The sequence below is a fragment of the Cervus elaphus genome, chromosome 10, assembly GCF_910594005.1.
Source record: "Cervus elaphus chromosome 10, mCerEla1.1, whole genome shotgun sequence".
Taxonomy (NCBI): Eukaryota; Metazoa; Chordata; class Mammalia; order Artiodactyla; family Cervidae; genus Cervus; species Cervus elaphus.
Window position 1 is genome coordinate 33439245 of NC_057824.1, and position 13666 is coordinate 33452910.

The window sequence follows — 13666 nt, forward strand, 5'->3', positions numbered from 1 at the left end:
CAATCTGGGGCCAGTGATGAGGCTTAATTGTTCCGAGCTTTTGTGTAATAAAGTTTTACTAAAGTATAAAAGAGGTAGAGAAAGCTTCTGACATAAATATCAGAAGAGGGCAGAAAGAGTGCTCACCTGCTAGCCTTCAGCAGTATGTTATATACCTATCAGCAAGCTGTTAATTAGAGAAAAATTAGTCTCAAAACTCAGAGACTGGCACCAGGCCCCTCAGCCACAACATGCATTTTGAGATAACATTGGCACAAAGTGAGCTGTCCTGGACCATAAAATGATTAACATGAATCTTGAAGAAAGGCAGGTTTCCAAGCAAATACAGTCTCATTTTGAATAGCTTAAGAGAACATTTGCCTGAGTAAAACATACCGGTTTGTCAAGTTGGTGACTTGGAGACAGAGTCTAGGGTAAATTCATAGTTCATTAACATAGCTTAAGACAAACATTTCCATAAGAAAAAAGCATTGGTTAGTTCAAGGTTTGAGAAAAGTTAAGTTCAGATGGAACCAGGTGTCATCATGGCAACACCTCTTTAAGAAGAAACCTCTTCTTAAATTTGTATAGAGAAGGGGAAAAAATCTAACACTTATAGTTTGTTTCCTCCTGCAGCTTAAGAGAGAAGTAAAAAATGTCTGACCCTTGCAGCCTATTTCCTCCATTTGGAGACCCCTGATCTTCCTGCCTGTTACCCTCTCACTGAATTCTGTTTGCTAGTGTTTTCTTGAGAATTTCTGCCTCTATGTTCATCAGTGATATTGGTGTGTAATTTTATTTTTGTGTGGTACTTTGTGTGGTTTTGGTATCAGGGTGATAGTGGCCTCATAGAATGAGTTTGGGAGGGTTCTTCCATCTGCAATTTTTTTCGAAGAGTTTTAGCAGGATAAGTATTATCTCTTCTCTAAATATTTGATAGAATTAGCCTATGAATGCATCTATTCCTGGGCTTTTGTTGGTTTTCTTGTTTGAGGATTTTTTAATCACAGTTTCCATTTCAGTGCTTTGATTGGTCTGTATATATTTTCTTTTCTTCCTAGTTCAATCTTGGAAGATTGTGTCTTTGTAAGAATTTGTCCATTTCTTCCAAGTTGTCCCTTTTATAGGAATATTATTACTTATAATAGTCTTTCATGATCCTTTGTATTTCCGTGGTATCAATTTTAAGTTCTCTTTTCATTTCTATTTTATTGATGTGAGACTTTTTTTTTTCTTGATGAGTCTGAATAACAGTTTATCAATTTTGTTTATCTTCTCAAAGAATCAACTTTTAGTTTTATTAATCTTCGCTATTTTTTTCTTCAGCAGTTCTTTTTCCATTTATTTCTGCTCTGTATATTATTTATTTCCTTCTATTAACTTTGTGTTTTGTTTGCTCTTCTTTCTCTGATTGCTTTTGTTGTAAGGTTAGGTTGTTTATTTGAGATTTTTCTTATTTCTTCAAGAGAGACTGTAATACTATAAACATCTCTCTTTTCTTATATCCCATAGGATTGGGTTCATCATATTTTTGTTGTCACTTGTTTCTAGGTACTTTTTGTATTTTCTCTTTGACTTCTTCAGTGATCTGTTTGTTATTTACTAGTATATTTTTTTAGTCCTCATGTGTTTGTGTTTTTAAGGCTTTTTCTTCTGTAATTGATGTATAATCTCATAGTGTTGTGGTCAGAAAAGATGACTGATATGATTTCAATGTTCTTAAATTGACCAAGGCTCACCTTGTGGCTCAGCATGTGGTCAGTTTTGGAGAATGTTCCATTTGCACTTGAGAAGAAAGTGTATTCTCCTTTTGGATGGAATGTCTTATAGATATGAATTAAGTCCCTCTAGGCTCACCCTTATGGCAGAAAGTGAAGAAGAACTAAAGAGCCTCTTGATGAAAGTGAAAGAGGAGAGTGAAAAAGTTGTTGCTTTTAAAGCTTCACATTCAGAAAACTAAGGTCATGGCATTTGGTCCCATCACTTCATGGCAAATAGATGGGGAAACAGTGGAAACAGTGGCTGACTTTATTTTTCTGGGCTCCAAAATCACTGAAGATGGTGATTGCAGCCATGAAATTAAAAGACGCTTGCTCCTTGGAAGGAAAGTTATGACCAACCTAGACAGCATATTAAAAAACAGAGACATTGTCCACAAAGGTCCATCTAGTTAAGGCTATGGTTTTTCCAGTAGTCATGTATGGATGTGAGAGTTGGACTGTGAAGAAAGCTGAGGGCCAAAAAATTGATGTTTTTGAACTATGGTGTTGGAGAAGACTCTTGAGAGTCCCTTGGACTGCAAGGAGATCCAACCAGTCCATCCTGAAGGAGATAAGTCCTGGGTGTTCATTGGAAGGACTGATGCTGAAGCTGCAACTCCAATACTTTGGCCACCTGATGCAAAGAGCTGAGTCATTTGAAAAGACCCTGATGCTGGGAAAGAGTGAGGGCAGGAGGAGAAGGGGACGACGGAGGATGAGATGGTTGGATGGCATCACTGACTCAATGGACATGGCCTTGGTGGACACCAGGAGTTGGTGATGGACAGGGAGGCCTGGCGTGCTGTGGTTCATGGGGTTGCAAAGAGTTGAACACGACTGAGTGACTGAACTGAACTGAACTGAGGCTTATCTATCATTTTAAGGCTTGTGTTTTCCTATCCATTTTCTGTCTGAATGATCTGTTCCTTGATGAAAGTGGGGTGTTAATGCTCCCCACTATTATCATATTACTGTTAACTTCTCCCTTTATGTTTGTTAATATTTGCCTTACATATTGAGGTGCTCATATGTTGGGTGCATATATATTTATAATTATATCTTCTTGAATTGATCCTACAATCATTGTCCTTCTTTGTCTCTTATAATAGTCTTTGATTTAAAGTCTATTTTGTCTCATATGAGTATAGCTATTCCAAGTTTCTTTTGATTTCCATTTGCATGGTATACCATCTCCTACCCCCTTACTTTCAGTCTGTATGTGTCCCAACGTGTGAAGTGGGTTTCATGTAGACAGGATATATATGGGCCTTGATTTTATATCCACCCAGCCAGTCTATGTCTTTTGGTTGGTGCATTTAATTTATTTACATTTAAGGTAATTATCAGTATATATATTCCTATGCCCATTTTCTTCATTGTTTTGGGTTTGTTTTTTAGATCTTTTCTTTCTCTTGTGTTTCCTGCCTAGAGAAGTTCCTTTAGCATTTGTTGTAAAGCTGGGTTGGTGGTGCTGAATTCTCTTAGCTTTTGCTTGCCTGTAAAGTTTTTATTTCTCTGTCAAATCTGAATGAGAGCCTCCCTGGGCACAGTATTCTTGGTTGTAGGTTTATCTATTGCATCACTCTAAGTGTATCATGCTCCTCACTTATGGCCTGCAGAGTTTCTGCTGAGAAATGAGCTGATGACCTCATGGGAGTTTCTTGTATGTTATTTGTCATTTTTCTCTTATTGTTTTAAATATTTTATCTTTGTCTTTAATTTTTGTCAGTTGGATTTCTACGTGTCTCTGTGTATTCCTCCTTGGCTTTATCCAGCCTGGAACTTTTTGCCTTCCTGGACTTGGATGATTGTTCCTTTTCCCATGTTACGAAATTTTTCAGCTATTATCTTTTCAAATATTTTCTTGGGTTTTTTTCACTCACTCTTTTCCTTCTAGGATCCCTATAATGTGAATATTGGTTCATTTACTACTGTCCCAGAAGTTTCTTAGGCTATCTTCATTTTTTTTTTTTCATTCTTTTTTCTTTATTGTGTTTCATGGTAGTGATTTCCACCTTCTGTTTTCCAGTTCAGTTATTCATTCTTCTGCCTTGGTTATTCTGTTATTGATTCTTTCTAGTGCATTTTTCATTTCAGTTATTGTATTTTCCATCTCTGTTTGTTTGCTATTTAGTTCTTTTAGGTTTCTGGTAAACATTTCTTGCATCTTCTCCATTATTTTTCCAAGGTCCTGAATCATCTTCACTATCGTTATTCTGAATCCTCTTTTCTGGGAGTTTGCCTATCTCCACTTTATTTAGTCATTTTTCTGGGCTTTTATCTTGTACCTTCAACTGGGACATGATTCTCTGTCTTTTCATTTTGTGATTGCAGTTTTGATTCTGGAGGCTGCTGGATTGCAGGTCTTCTTGCTTCTGCCATCTACCCTTTGGTGGATGATGTTATTTAAGAGGCTTGTGCAAACTTCCTGATGGGAGAGACTGGTGGTGGGTAGAACTGGGTCTTTCTCTGGTCAGCAGGGCCATGCTCAATAAAACTTTAATCAATTTATTTTCTGATGGGTGGGGCTGCACTCCTCCCCTGTTTGTGTGGGCTGTGGTGAACCAGCTCTGGAGTCTACAGGTTCTATGGAAGGGCTAATGGAAACTTCCAGGGTGCTCACATGAAGCACGTCTTAGAAGTGCTGCTGCCAGTACCTTTGCCCCCACAGTAAACCACTACTGTCCCATATCTCTGCAAGAGACCCTGCAACTGTAGTGGGTAGGTCTGGTTCAGCCACCTGTGGAGTCACTGCTCCTTTCCTCTGTGTCCTGGTGTGCATGAGATTTTTGTGTCTGCCCTCCAAAACTGGGGCCTCTGTAGAAGTCTTGCAATGAAATCTTGCTGGCCTTCAAAGTCAGATTCTCTGGGGATTTCTAGTCCCTTTGCTGGATCTCCAGGCTGGGAAGCTTGATAGGGGGCTCAGAACCTTCACAATAGTGGGAGACCATCTGTGGTATTACTGTTCTCCAGTTTATGGGTTGCCTATCCAGCAGGTATATGATTTCATTCTATCATGATTGCACTCCTCCTACCATTTTGTTGTGGCTTCTTTGTCTTTGGATGTGAAGTATCTTTATTCTGTTGTTGGGTTCCAGCATATTCCTGTCTATGGTTGTTCAACACTTAGTTGCAATTTCAGTGCTCTTGCAGGAGGAGATGAGTGCACATGGGTCGACTTCACCGTCTTGAACCAGTCCTCAAAAAGGGATGTTCTTGAATCTCGTCTTGTTTTTATAGAATTATTTTATAGGCTGATATCCTCCCTCATTGTCAGGGCATTTATCACAGCCATCAGCCTGCTTTCTAAATAAAGCCCTCCAGGTCCTGCTAATTGACTGATTGACATTTCAGGTCATTGTTCTCCATGTCAGGGAACTTTCCCCAACCCAGGGCAGAGGTCCTGCTCCAAATTATGATTATTTTAACCCTTATAGTTGGTGTGTTTTGACTACTTTTTTCTCTTGATCACATTTATGATATCTGGTGATTTTTAGTGAATGCTGGACACTATGTTAAAATACTAAAGTCTATACAGGATTAAGCTAATATTATCCTCCTGAGTGGCTTTATTTATTTACTCAGTCAGTTATATTCTGGATAGCTGACTTTAATAAGATTGAAGGGATATAATATTGGTTTAGCCTTGTAAGACCTGATCTATTGTATTTATCTTTACTCTTGGCATATAACTCCTCAAATATATCTGTTGAAAGGCTGAGAGTATTTCCCAGATCTCTCTGTTCCTAGTGAGCCTTGAATTCTAGTTTTTCTCCCTGAATGAGATTTTTTCTCCCTGATTCTTTACTTATTTCCCTCAACATTTTAAGGATCATTTTTATCTTCAGTTTGTTAACCTTTCACCTGTTACTCTTAGGAATCAAGAAATGATTTTTTGTGGAAGCAGCATAAAGCAAGCTTCTCATTTTCTTTTCAGCTACTAAAACAAGAGCCACCCAGCATGTTCTGTACAAAAGCCACATGGTATATATTTTAGACTTTATAGTCCACATACAGTCTCTGTGTTCTCCTTCTTCCTTCTCCTCTTTCTTCTTCTTCCTCCTTGTCCTCCTCCCTTCATCTCCATCTCTTCCTTCCCTCCACATCCCTCTTCTTTTTTTCCCTCTCTCTCTTCTTTCTTCTTCTCCACCTTCATCTTTTTTACATTATTTTTCATCAATTAAAAATATAAAAATAATTCTTAGCTTGTGAACCATAAAAAATAAGCTTCATGTCTGATATGGCCCATGATCTGAGATTGAGTATAAGGCTCACTACTATCAGCTTCTCTATCTTGGATTTTTATACTGTGACTTCTTGGATAAGCTTGAAACTTCTGTTTTTTATTCTAAGCATCATGAAACATCTGTATGTTCTTATTAACTGTAGTCTTTTACTCAACTTTCTGCTATGCTTCTCGACTATTTCTACAACTGTACAGAAGGAGAAAGTAGTATAAAATTTTTGACTAGGTGAGTTTTCCTTTTCTCTCAGGTCTTTGTATTTCCAAAACTAGTTGCTTTGCTAATTTTCTGATTCATTCAACCACATTTTTTTTTAATAAACACAAAATTATTCAGGTTTTCTAGTTTTTCTTAATAATGATTTGTTTTTCTTAATCGTCAATGTTAGAAGCAGAAGTCCCTGCAAATAAGACATACAGATGGAGAAAAGGCACATGAAAATCACTTAATATCACTGATTATTAGAGAAATGCAAATCAAAACTGCCATGAGATATCACCTCACACCAGTCAAAATGGCCATCATCAAAAAATTCACAAGCAGTAAATGCTAGAGAGGGTGTAGAGAGAAGGGAACCCTTCCAGACGGTTGGTGGGAATGTTAATTGGTACTGCCAATAAAGGACAGAAATGATGTGGAGATAACAGAAGCCAAAGTTATTAAGAAGAGGTGGCAAGAATACACAGAAAAACTGTACAAAAGGAAGATCTTAATTACCCAGATAACCATGATGGTGTGATTACTTGCCTAGGGTCAAACATTCTGGGGTATGAAGTCAAGTGGATCTTAGGAAGCATCACTATGAACAAAGCTAGTGGACATGATGGAATGACAGCTGAGTTATTTCAAATTCTAAAAGATGATGCTGTTAAAGTATTGCACTCAATACACTAGCAAATTTGGAAAACTCAGAAGTGGACACAGGACTGGAAAAGTCTGTTTTCACTCCAATGTCACAGAAAAGCAATGCAAAAGAATGTTCAAACTACCACACAATTGGACATATTTCACATGCTAGGAAGGTCATGCTCAAAATTCTCCAATCTAGGCTTCAACAGTACACAAACCAAGAACTTCCAGATTTACAAGCTGGATTTAGAAAAGGCAGAAGAGCCAGAGATCAAATTGCCAACATCTGTTGGATCATAGAAAAAGCAAGAGAATTCTAGAAAACCGTCGACTTTTGCTTCATTGAGTAAGCTAAAGCCTTTGACTGTGTGGATCAAAACAAACTGTGGAAAATTCTTAAAGAGATGGGAATACTGGACCACCTTACCTGCCTCCCGAGAAAACTGTATGCAGGTCAAGAAGCAACAGTTAGAATTGGACATGGAACAATGGACTGATTCAAAATTGGGAAAAGAGTACATCGAGGCTGTATATTATCACCCTGCTTATTTAACTTATATGCAGAGTGCATCATGAGAAATGCTCACCTGGATGAAGCACAGGGGGGAATCAAGATTGCTGGGAGAAATATCTATAACCTCAGATATGCAGATGGCACCACCCTTATGGCAAAAAGAAAGAGGAACTAAAGAGCCTTTTGATGAAAATGAAAGAGGAGAGTGAAAAAGCTGGCTTAAAACTCAACATTCAAAAAAACAAAGATCGTGGCATCCAGTCCCATCACTTCATGGCAAATAGATGAGAAAACAATGGAAACAGTGAAAGACTTTATTTTCTTAGATTCCAAAATCACTGCAGATGGTGACTGCAACCATGAAATTAAAAGATGCTTGCTCTTTGGAAGGAAAGCTATGACAAACCTAGAGAGCATATTCAAAAGCAGAGACATCACTTTGTGGACAAACATCCATATAGTGAAAGCTATGATTTTTCCAGTAGCCATGCACGGATGTGAGAGTTGAACCATAAAAATGGCTGAGCACCAAAGAACTGATGGTTTTGAACTGTGGTGCTGGAGAAGACTCTTGAGAGTCTCTTGGACTGCAAGGATATCAAACCAGTCAATCATAAAGGAAATCAACCCTCCATATTTATTGAAAGGACTGATGCTGAAACTCCAATATTTTGGTCACCTGATGCGAAGAGCTGACTCACTGGAAAAGACCCTGATGCCGGGAAAGATTGAAGGCAGGAGGAGAAGGGGACGACAGAGAATAAGACGGTTGGATGGCATCACCTACTCAATGGAGATGAGTTTGAGCAAACTCCAGGAGATGGTGAAGGACAGAGAAGCCTGGCATGCTACAATCCATGAGGTTGCAAAGAGATGGACACAACTGAGTGACTGAACAACAACAACAGCCACTATGGGAGAACAGTACAGAGGTTCCTTAAAACCCTAAAAGTAGAGCTACCATTTGACCCTGCAATCCCACTCTTGGGCATATACTAAAAGAAAAACATGTTTCAAAAGGATACATGCACCCCTATATTCGTTGCAGCACTATTTACAATGGCCAAGATACGGAAGCAACCTAAATATTGCTTCAGCAGAGGAATGGATAAAGAAGATGTGGTGGATATATACAGCCGGATATTACTCAACCATTAAAAAGTATGAAATAATTCCATTTGCAGCAACCTGGATGAATCTAGAGATTGTCATACTGAGTGAAGTCAGAGAAAGAGAAATATCGTATAACATCCTTTATATGCAGAATCTACAAAGAAATTATATAAGTGAATTTATTTACAAAACAGAAACAGACTCATAGACTTAGAGAATGAACTTATTCCTCCATGGGGAGGAATGGGGAGAAGAGATAGTTAGGGAGTTTAGGACTGACATGTACACTCTGCTATATTTAAAATGGATAAACCAGCAACATCCTACTGTAGATCACAGGGAATTCTGCTCATTGCTATGTGGCAGTCTGGACGGGAAGAGAGTTTGGGGGAGAATGTATACATGTATATGTATGGCTGAATCCCTTTGTTGTCCACCTGAAATTGTCACAACATTGTTAATAGGATACATTCCAATATAAAATAAAAAGTTTAAAATTCAAAAAATAAAGAAGTGGAAGTCCTTACAAATCAGTTTGGGGACTGACAGTTTGAAGGAGGAAAAGAAGTTTGAGAGAACTAATACCGAGTGCAATATATTTTCTCAGTGAAATTTAGCTAAAATGTGTGAGGTGTATGTGGATTGTTAACAGAATAAAGATTTTTCCATGTATTTTTATTTTTTAATTAAATGCAGTTGATTTACAATATTGTGTTAGGTTCAGGTGTGCAGCAAAGTGATTCTTTTCTGTTATAGGTTATTGCATGATAGTGGGTATATTTTTCTGTTCCATATATTTGTTTTTTGTTTATTTAATATTTCATAGTGTGTATCTCTTAATCACATACTCCTAGTTTATTCCTCCCCTTTTCTTCTTTGGTAGCTTTTTTTTTTTTTCTTTTGGTCTCTGTGTCTGTTTCTGTTTTGCAAGATCATTTGTAGTATTTTTTAGATTTTGTCTATAAGTGATATCATAATGTTTACTTTTGTCTGACTTCATTTAGTATGATAATCACTAGGTCCGTCCATGTTGCTGTAAATGGCATTATCTCATTCTTTTTATGGCTGAATAATAAAGGATTAATATTCTTTATCCACTTATTTGTTGATGGGCGCTTAGGTTTCTTCTGTGCCTTGGCTATTCTGAATAGCACTGCTATTTATGTTCAGTTCAGTTCAGTCGCTCAGTCATGTCCGACTCTTTGCGACCCCATGAACCACAGCACACCAGGCCTCCCTGTCCATCACCAACTCCTGGAGTCCACCCAAATCCATGTCCATTGAGTCGATGATGCCATCCAACCATCTCATTCTCTGTCGTCCCCTTCTCCTCCTGCCCTCAATCTTCCCCAGCATCAGGGTCTTTTCCAATGAGTCAGTTCTTCACATCAGGTGGCCAAAGTATTGGAGTTGCAGCTTCAGCATCAGTCCTTCCAATGAACACCCAAGACTGATCTCCTTTAGGGTGAACTGGTTGGATCTCCTTGCAGTCCAAGGGTCTCTCAAGAGTCTTCTCCAACACCACAGTTCAAAAGGATGAATTCTTCGGCGCTCAGCTTTCTTTATAGTCCAACTCTCACATCCATACATGACCACTGGAAAAACCATAGCCTTGACCAGACGGACCTTTGTTGGCAAAGTAATATCTCTGTTTTTTAATTGTCTAGTTTGGTCATAACTTTCCTTCCAAGGAGTAAGCATCTTTTAATTTCATGGCTGAAATCACCATCTGCAGTGATTTTGGAGTCCAGAAAAATAAAGTCAGCCACTGTTTCCACTGTTTCCCCATCTATCTGCCATGAAGTGATGGGACTGGATGCCATGATCTTAGTTTCCTGAACATTGGGGTGCGTTTATCTTTTTCAAATAGAGTTTTCATCTTTTCTGAATATATGCCTAGAAGTGGAATTGCTGGATCATATGGCAACTCTATTTTTAATTTTTAAAGGAACTTCCTTACTATATTCCATAGTGGCTACATCAATCTCCTTTCCCACCAACAGTCTAAGAGGGTTCCCTTTTATCCATACCCTCTCCAGCATTTATTGGAGAAGGAAATGGCAACCCACTCCAGGATTCTTGCCTGGAGAATCCCATGGACAGAGGAGCCTGGCCAGCTATAATCCATGGGGTCACAAAGAGTTGGACATGACTTAGCGATTAAACCACCACCACCTCCAGTATTTACTATTTGTTGACTTTTTGAAGAATAAAATATTTAAGTTAAATGGTCAAAGCTTGTCAGAGCTATTGAGGGAATGGTAAAAAAAAAAATTGGGCAAGTAAAATTATTTGGTTCGCCCTCTCTAAAATACATAGTTAATGATCTGTATTGCATGCTGAGCCCATGATCAGTATTATGTTCTCATTCCAGGCAATCTGATGGCCTATTTGGCGAATAGTCAAGAATGCATTTACTCATGCATTATTGCATTTTCCATTGAGGTTAATGGAAGTGAAAATATAGTTAACTTTTGGTTCAACAATCAGGCATATCATTCATCACCATTATCTCTGGCTGTATTAGACAACATTATTTTTATGTCACTTTCTGGCCCTGATGCTTCCATTACAATCACCAACAGACCTCAGCCTACACGTTCTTCTTCTGGTGGACATGAAAATCGGTATGTATACTTTTTTTCATTGAACTTGAACTTTAAGCTTTAAATAGATCCCTTCTTCCCTTTCCAACCCTGTATTTAATTAAAAGTTAACTTTAGAAGTTAATTAAGATAATAAGATGGCTGCTGATAATAAATAAAATTTATAATAAATTAATAATTAAAGTTATTGTTAGAAATTAATGTTTCCCACTTTATTGCTTTACCAATGTGTCCTCTTTATTCATTCTTTTGTAGAGCATTGACAGGATTACAATTAGCCCTTAATTTGTATTTTGGTGTGAGTATTCTTGTTAGTGGCTTTTGTCTCCTGACAGTAAATGAGAGAGTCACTAAGGCGAAGCACATTCAGTTTTTGAGTGGGGTTTATGCTGTTAATTTCTGGCTCTCTGCTCTGCTATGGGACTTTCTCATCTTCTTCACTTCCTGCTGCTTACTATTGGTGAGTGTCAGACCAAGTATTTTAAGAGTTCATTCTCTGTTAAACACCAGAGACGTCTTATATGGCTAATATTAACTTAAATATACATCTCTCAAGAAAGATAAAAGTTCTTTGGCTCATTATGTCAGAGAATACTTTGTAGAATGCATCTCATAGTGAAATTTTTCTATTTTCTATTATTTTTTAATAAAATATTGTCTGCTGAAACATAAAGGAGTCTCTTGATCTGGCTTATGTGCTTGCTCTCCCATATGTAGTCAGCCCAAAGCTTCTACAACTATTGAAGGATATAATATGCACACTAGAAGACCAGTCCCATATTGAACAAAACAAATACTTTAAAATTATTTTCCTTCTGGTCCTGGTGTTTTCCCATCTTATTATCTGTTGTAGTTATTTGTTATAAAAGAGATCCTTATGCTTAATTTTTACAGTTTCCCTCGAGATTTTTAAATTTTATGCCATCAACTGTTTAAATTTTATGTTTCTGTTTTTGAATATTTGAATGTTGAATAGATAATGAAGAGCTATTGAAACTTTTATTACTAAAAGCAAAATTAGGAGGGTTTTTGGTCTGTTTATGCTTGTTGCTTTTCTCTCTTTATACCTGGCGTCTTCTCCACAGCAATATTTCTATCCTATGAGAAGGTCAATGAGCCACTGCTGTGAATGTTAGAACAAACTTGTTTGTTTCTTTTAAGAGAGATGTACTGGCTGTAGAGCTGGAATGTTGTCACTTTTAGTTCTGAGGAAGAGCTAGGCTACTACATGTTAAAAAGTAAAAGGATTAGAGGCTTAAGTTGGTATGGAGAGCTCCAGGGTAGAGAGGAAAACCTGATGTTTTTCTCTTTGTCATATGCACTACTGTAGCCAAGGAGCTCAATGCGACCTTCCTCTCCTGGTTTGCCAGATAGCCACTTACCAACTTTTTGAGGCCACTAGTTATTTTTGTTACTACGTGAACTAACTGGGGGAGCTAATGCAGATATTACCTCATGCTCCATGATTTCCCTCCTCCATTCGCTACCAATACTTACTCCTCACCCTATGCATACTTTGCACAAATTCTAAAACTTATTTATTTATTTATTTATTTATTTATTTATTTTTTTATTAGTTGGAGGCTAATTGCTTCACAACATTTCAGTGGGTTTTGTCATACATTGATATGAATCAGCCATAGATTTACACTTATTCCCCATCCCGATCCCCCCTCCCAAAATTTCTGATTACTTTAGCTACATTCCACAGCTATAATATATTATTTTATAAATCACTAATTTCCAAATATTTTCTAGTTTCTAAAATACCTTTGAACTGTGTTTTCTAGACATGTATGATTTGATTTCTAAGCAGTTTGAAAATATATTCCCAGCTTAATACCACTTTTCTTGGAGATTATATGAATATTTTCAATCATTTGAAATATATTGAGTCATATTTCATGATCCAGCATGTGGTAAAATTTTATAAATATTTTATGTGTATTTGATAAGATTTGATTTCCAAAGGGGAGAGATAAGAAGGGAAGGAAAAATTAAGATTTTAACAGATACAAACCACTACTCACAAATGAGATAAGCAACAAGGATATACTATAGAGCATAGGGAATTATAGGCATGGTAATAACCTGTAATGGGGTACAATCTGCAAAAATACTGAATCACTATGCTGTACATTTGAAACTAACTTAATATTGTAAATGAACTACACTTCAATAAAAAGACTTTGTCTCCTGCTGTTATTGAGGGCATTATTTCATGTAGTCAATTTTGCTCATTGAGCTGCTCTTCTCACTACTGTTACTGACATTTTCAGTCAGTTCAGTTCAGTCGCTCAGTCATGTCCGACTCTTTGCGACCCCATGGACTGCAGCATGCCAGGCCTCCCTGTCCATCACCAACTCCTGGAGTTTACTCAGACTCATGTCCATTGAGTCAGGGATGCCATCCAACCGTCTCATCGTCTGTTGTCCCCTTCTCCTCCTGCCTTCAATCCTTCCCAGCATCAAGGTCTATTTTTGAGTCAGCTCTTCGCATCAGGTGGCCAAAGTATTGGAGTTTCAGCCTCAACAATAGTCCCTCCAAAGAATATTTAGGACTGATTTCCTTTAGGATTGAATGGTTGGATCTCCAAGAGA

General features: G+C 37.6%; 1 protein-coding gene across 1 annotated transcript in view; it reads left to right on the top strand.

Annotated features, from left to right (window-relative positions):
- Positions 1 to 13666, top strand: part of LOC122702002 (phospholipid-transporting ATPase ABCA3-like) — a 267396-nt gene that overhangs the window by 171679 nt on the left and 82051 nt on the right. Inside the window, exons 20-21 of the mRNA XM_043915524.1 lie at positions 10834 to 11086; positions 11321 to 11525. Coding sequence (XP_043771459.1) covers positions 10834 to 11086; positions 11321 to 11525 — 458 coding nt within the window. The remainder of the gene's footprint in view (positions 1 to 10833; positions 11087 to 11320; positions 11526 to 13666) is intronic.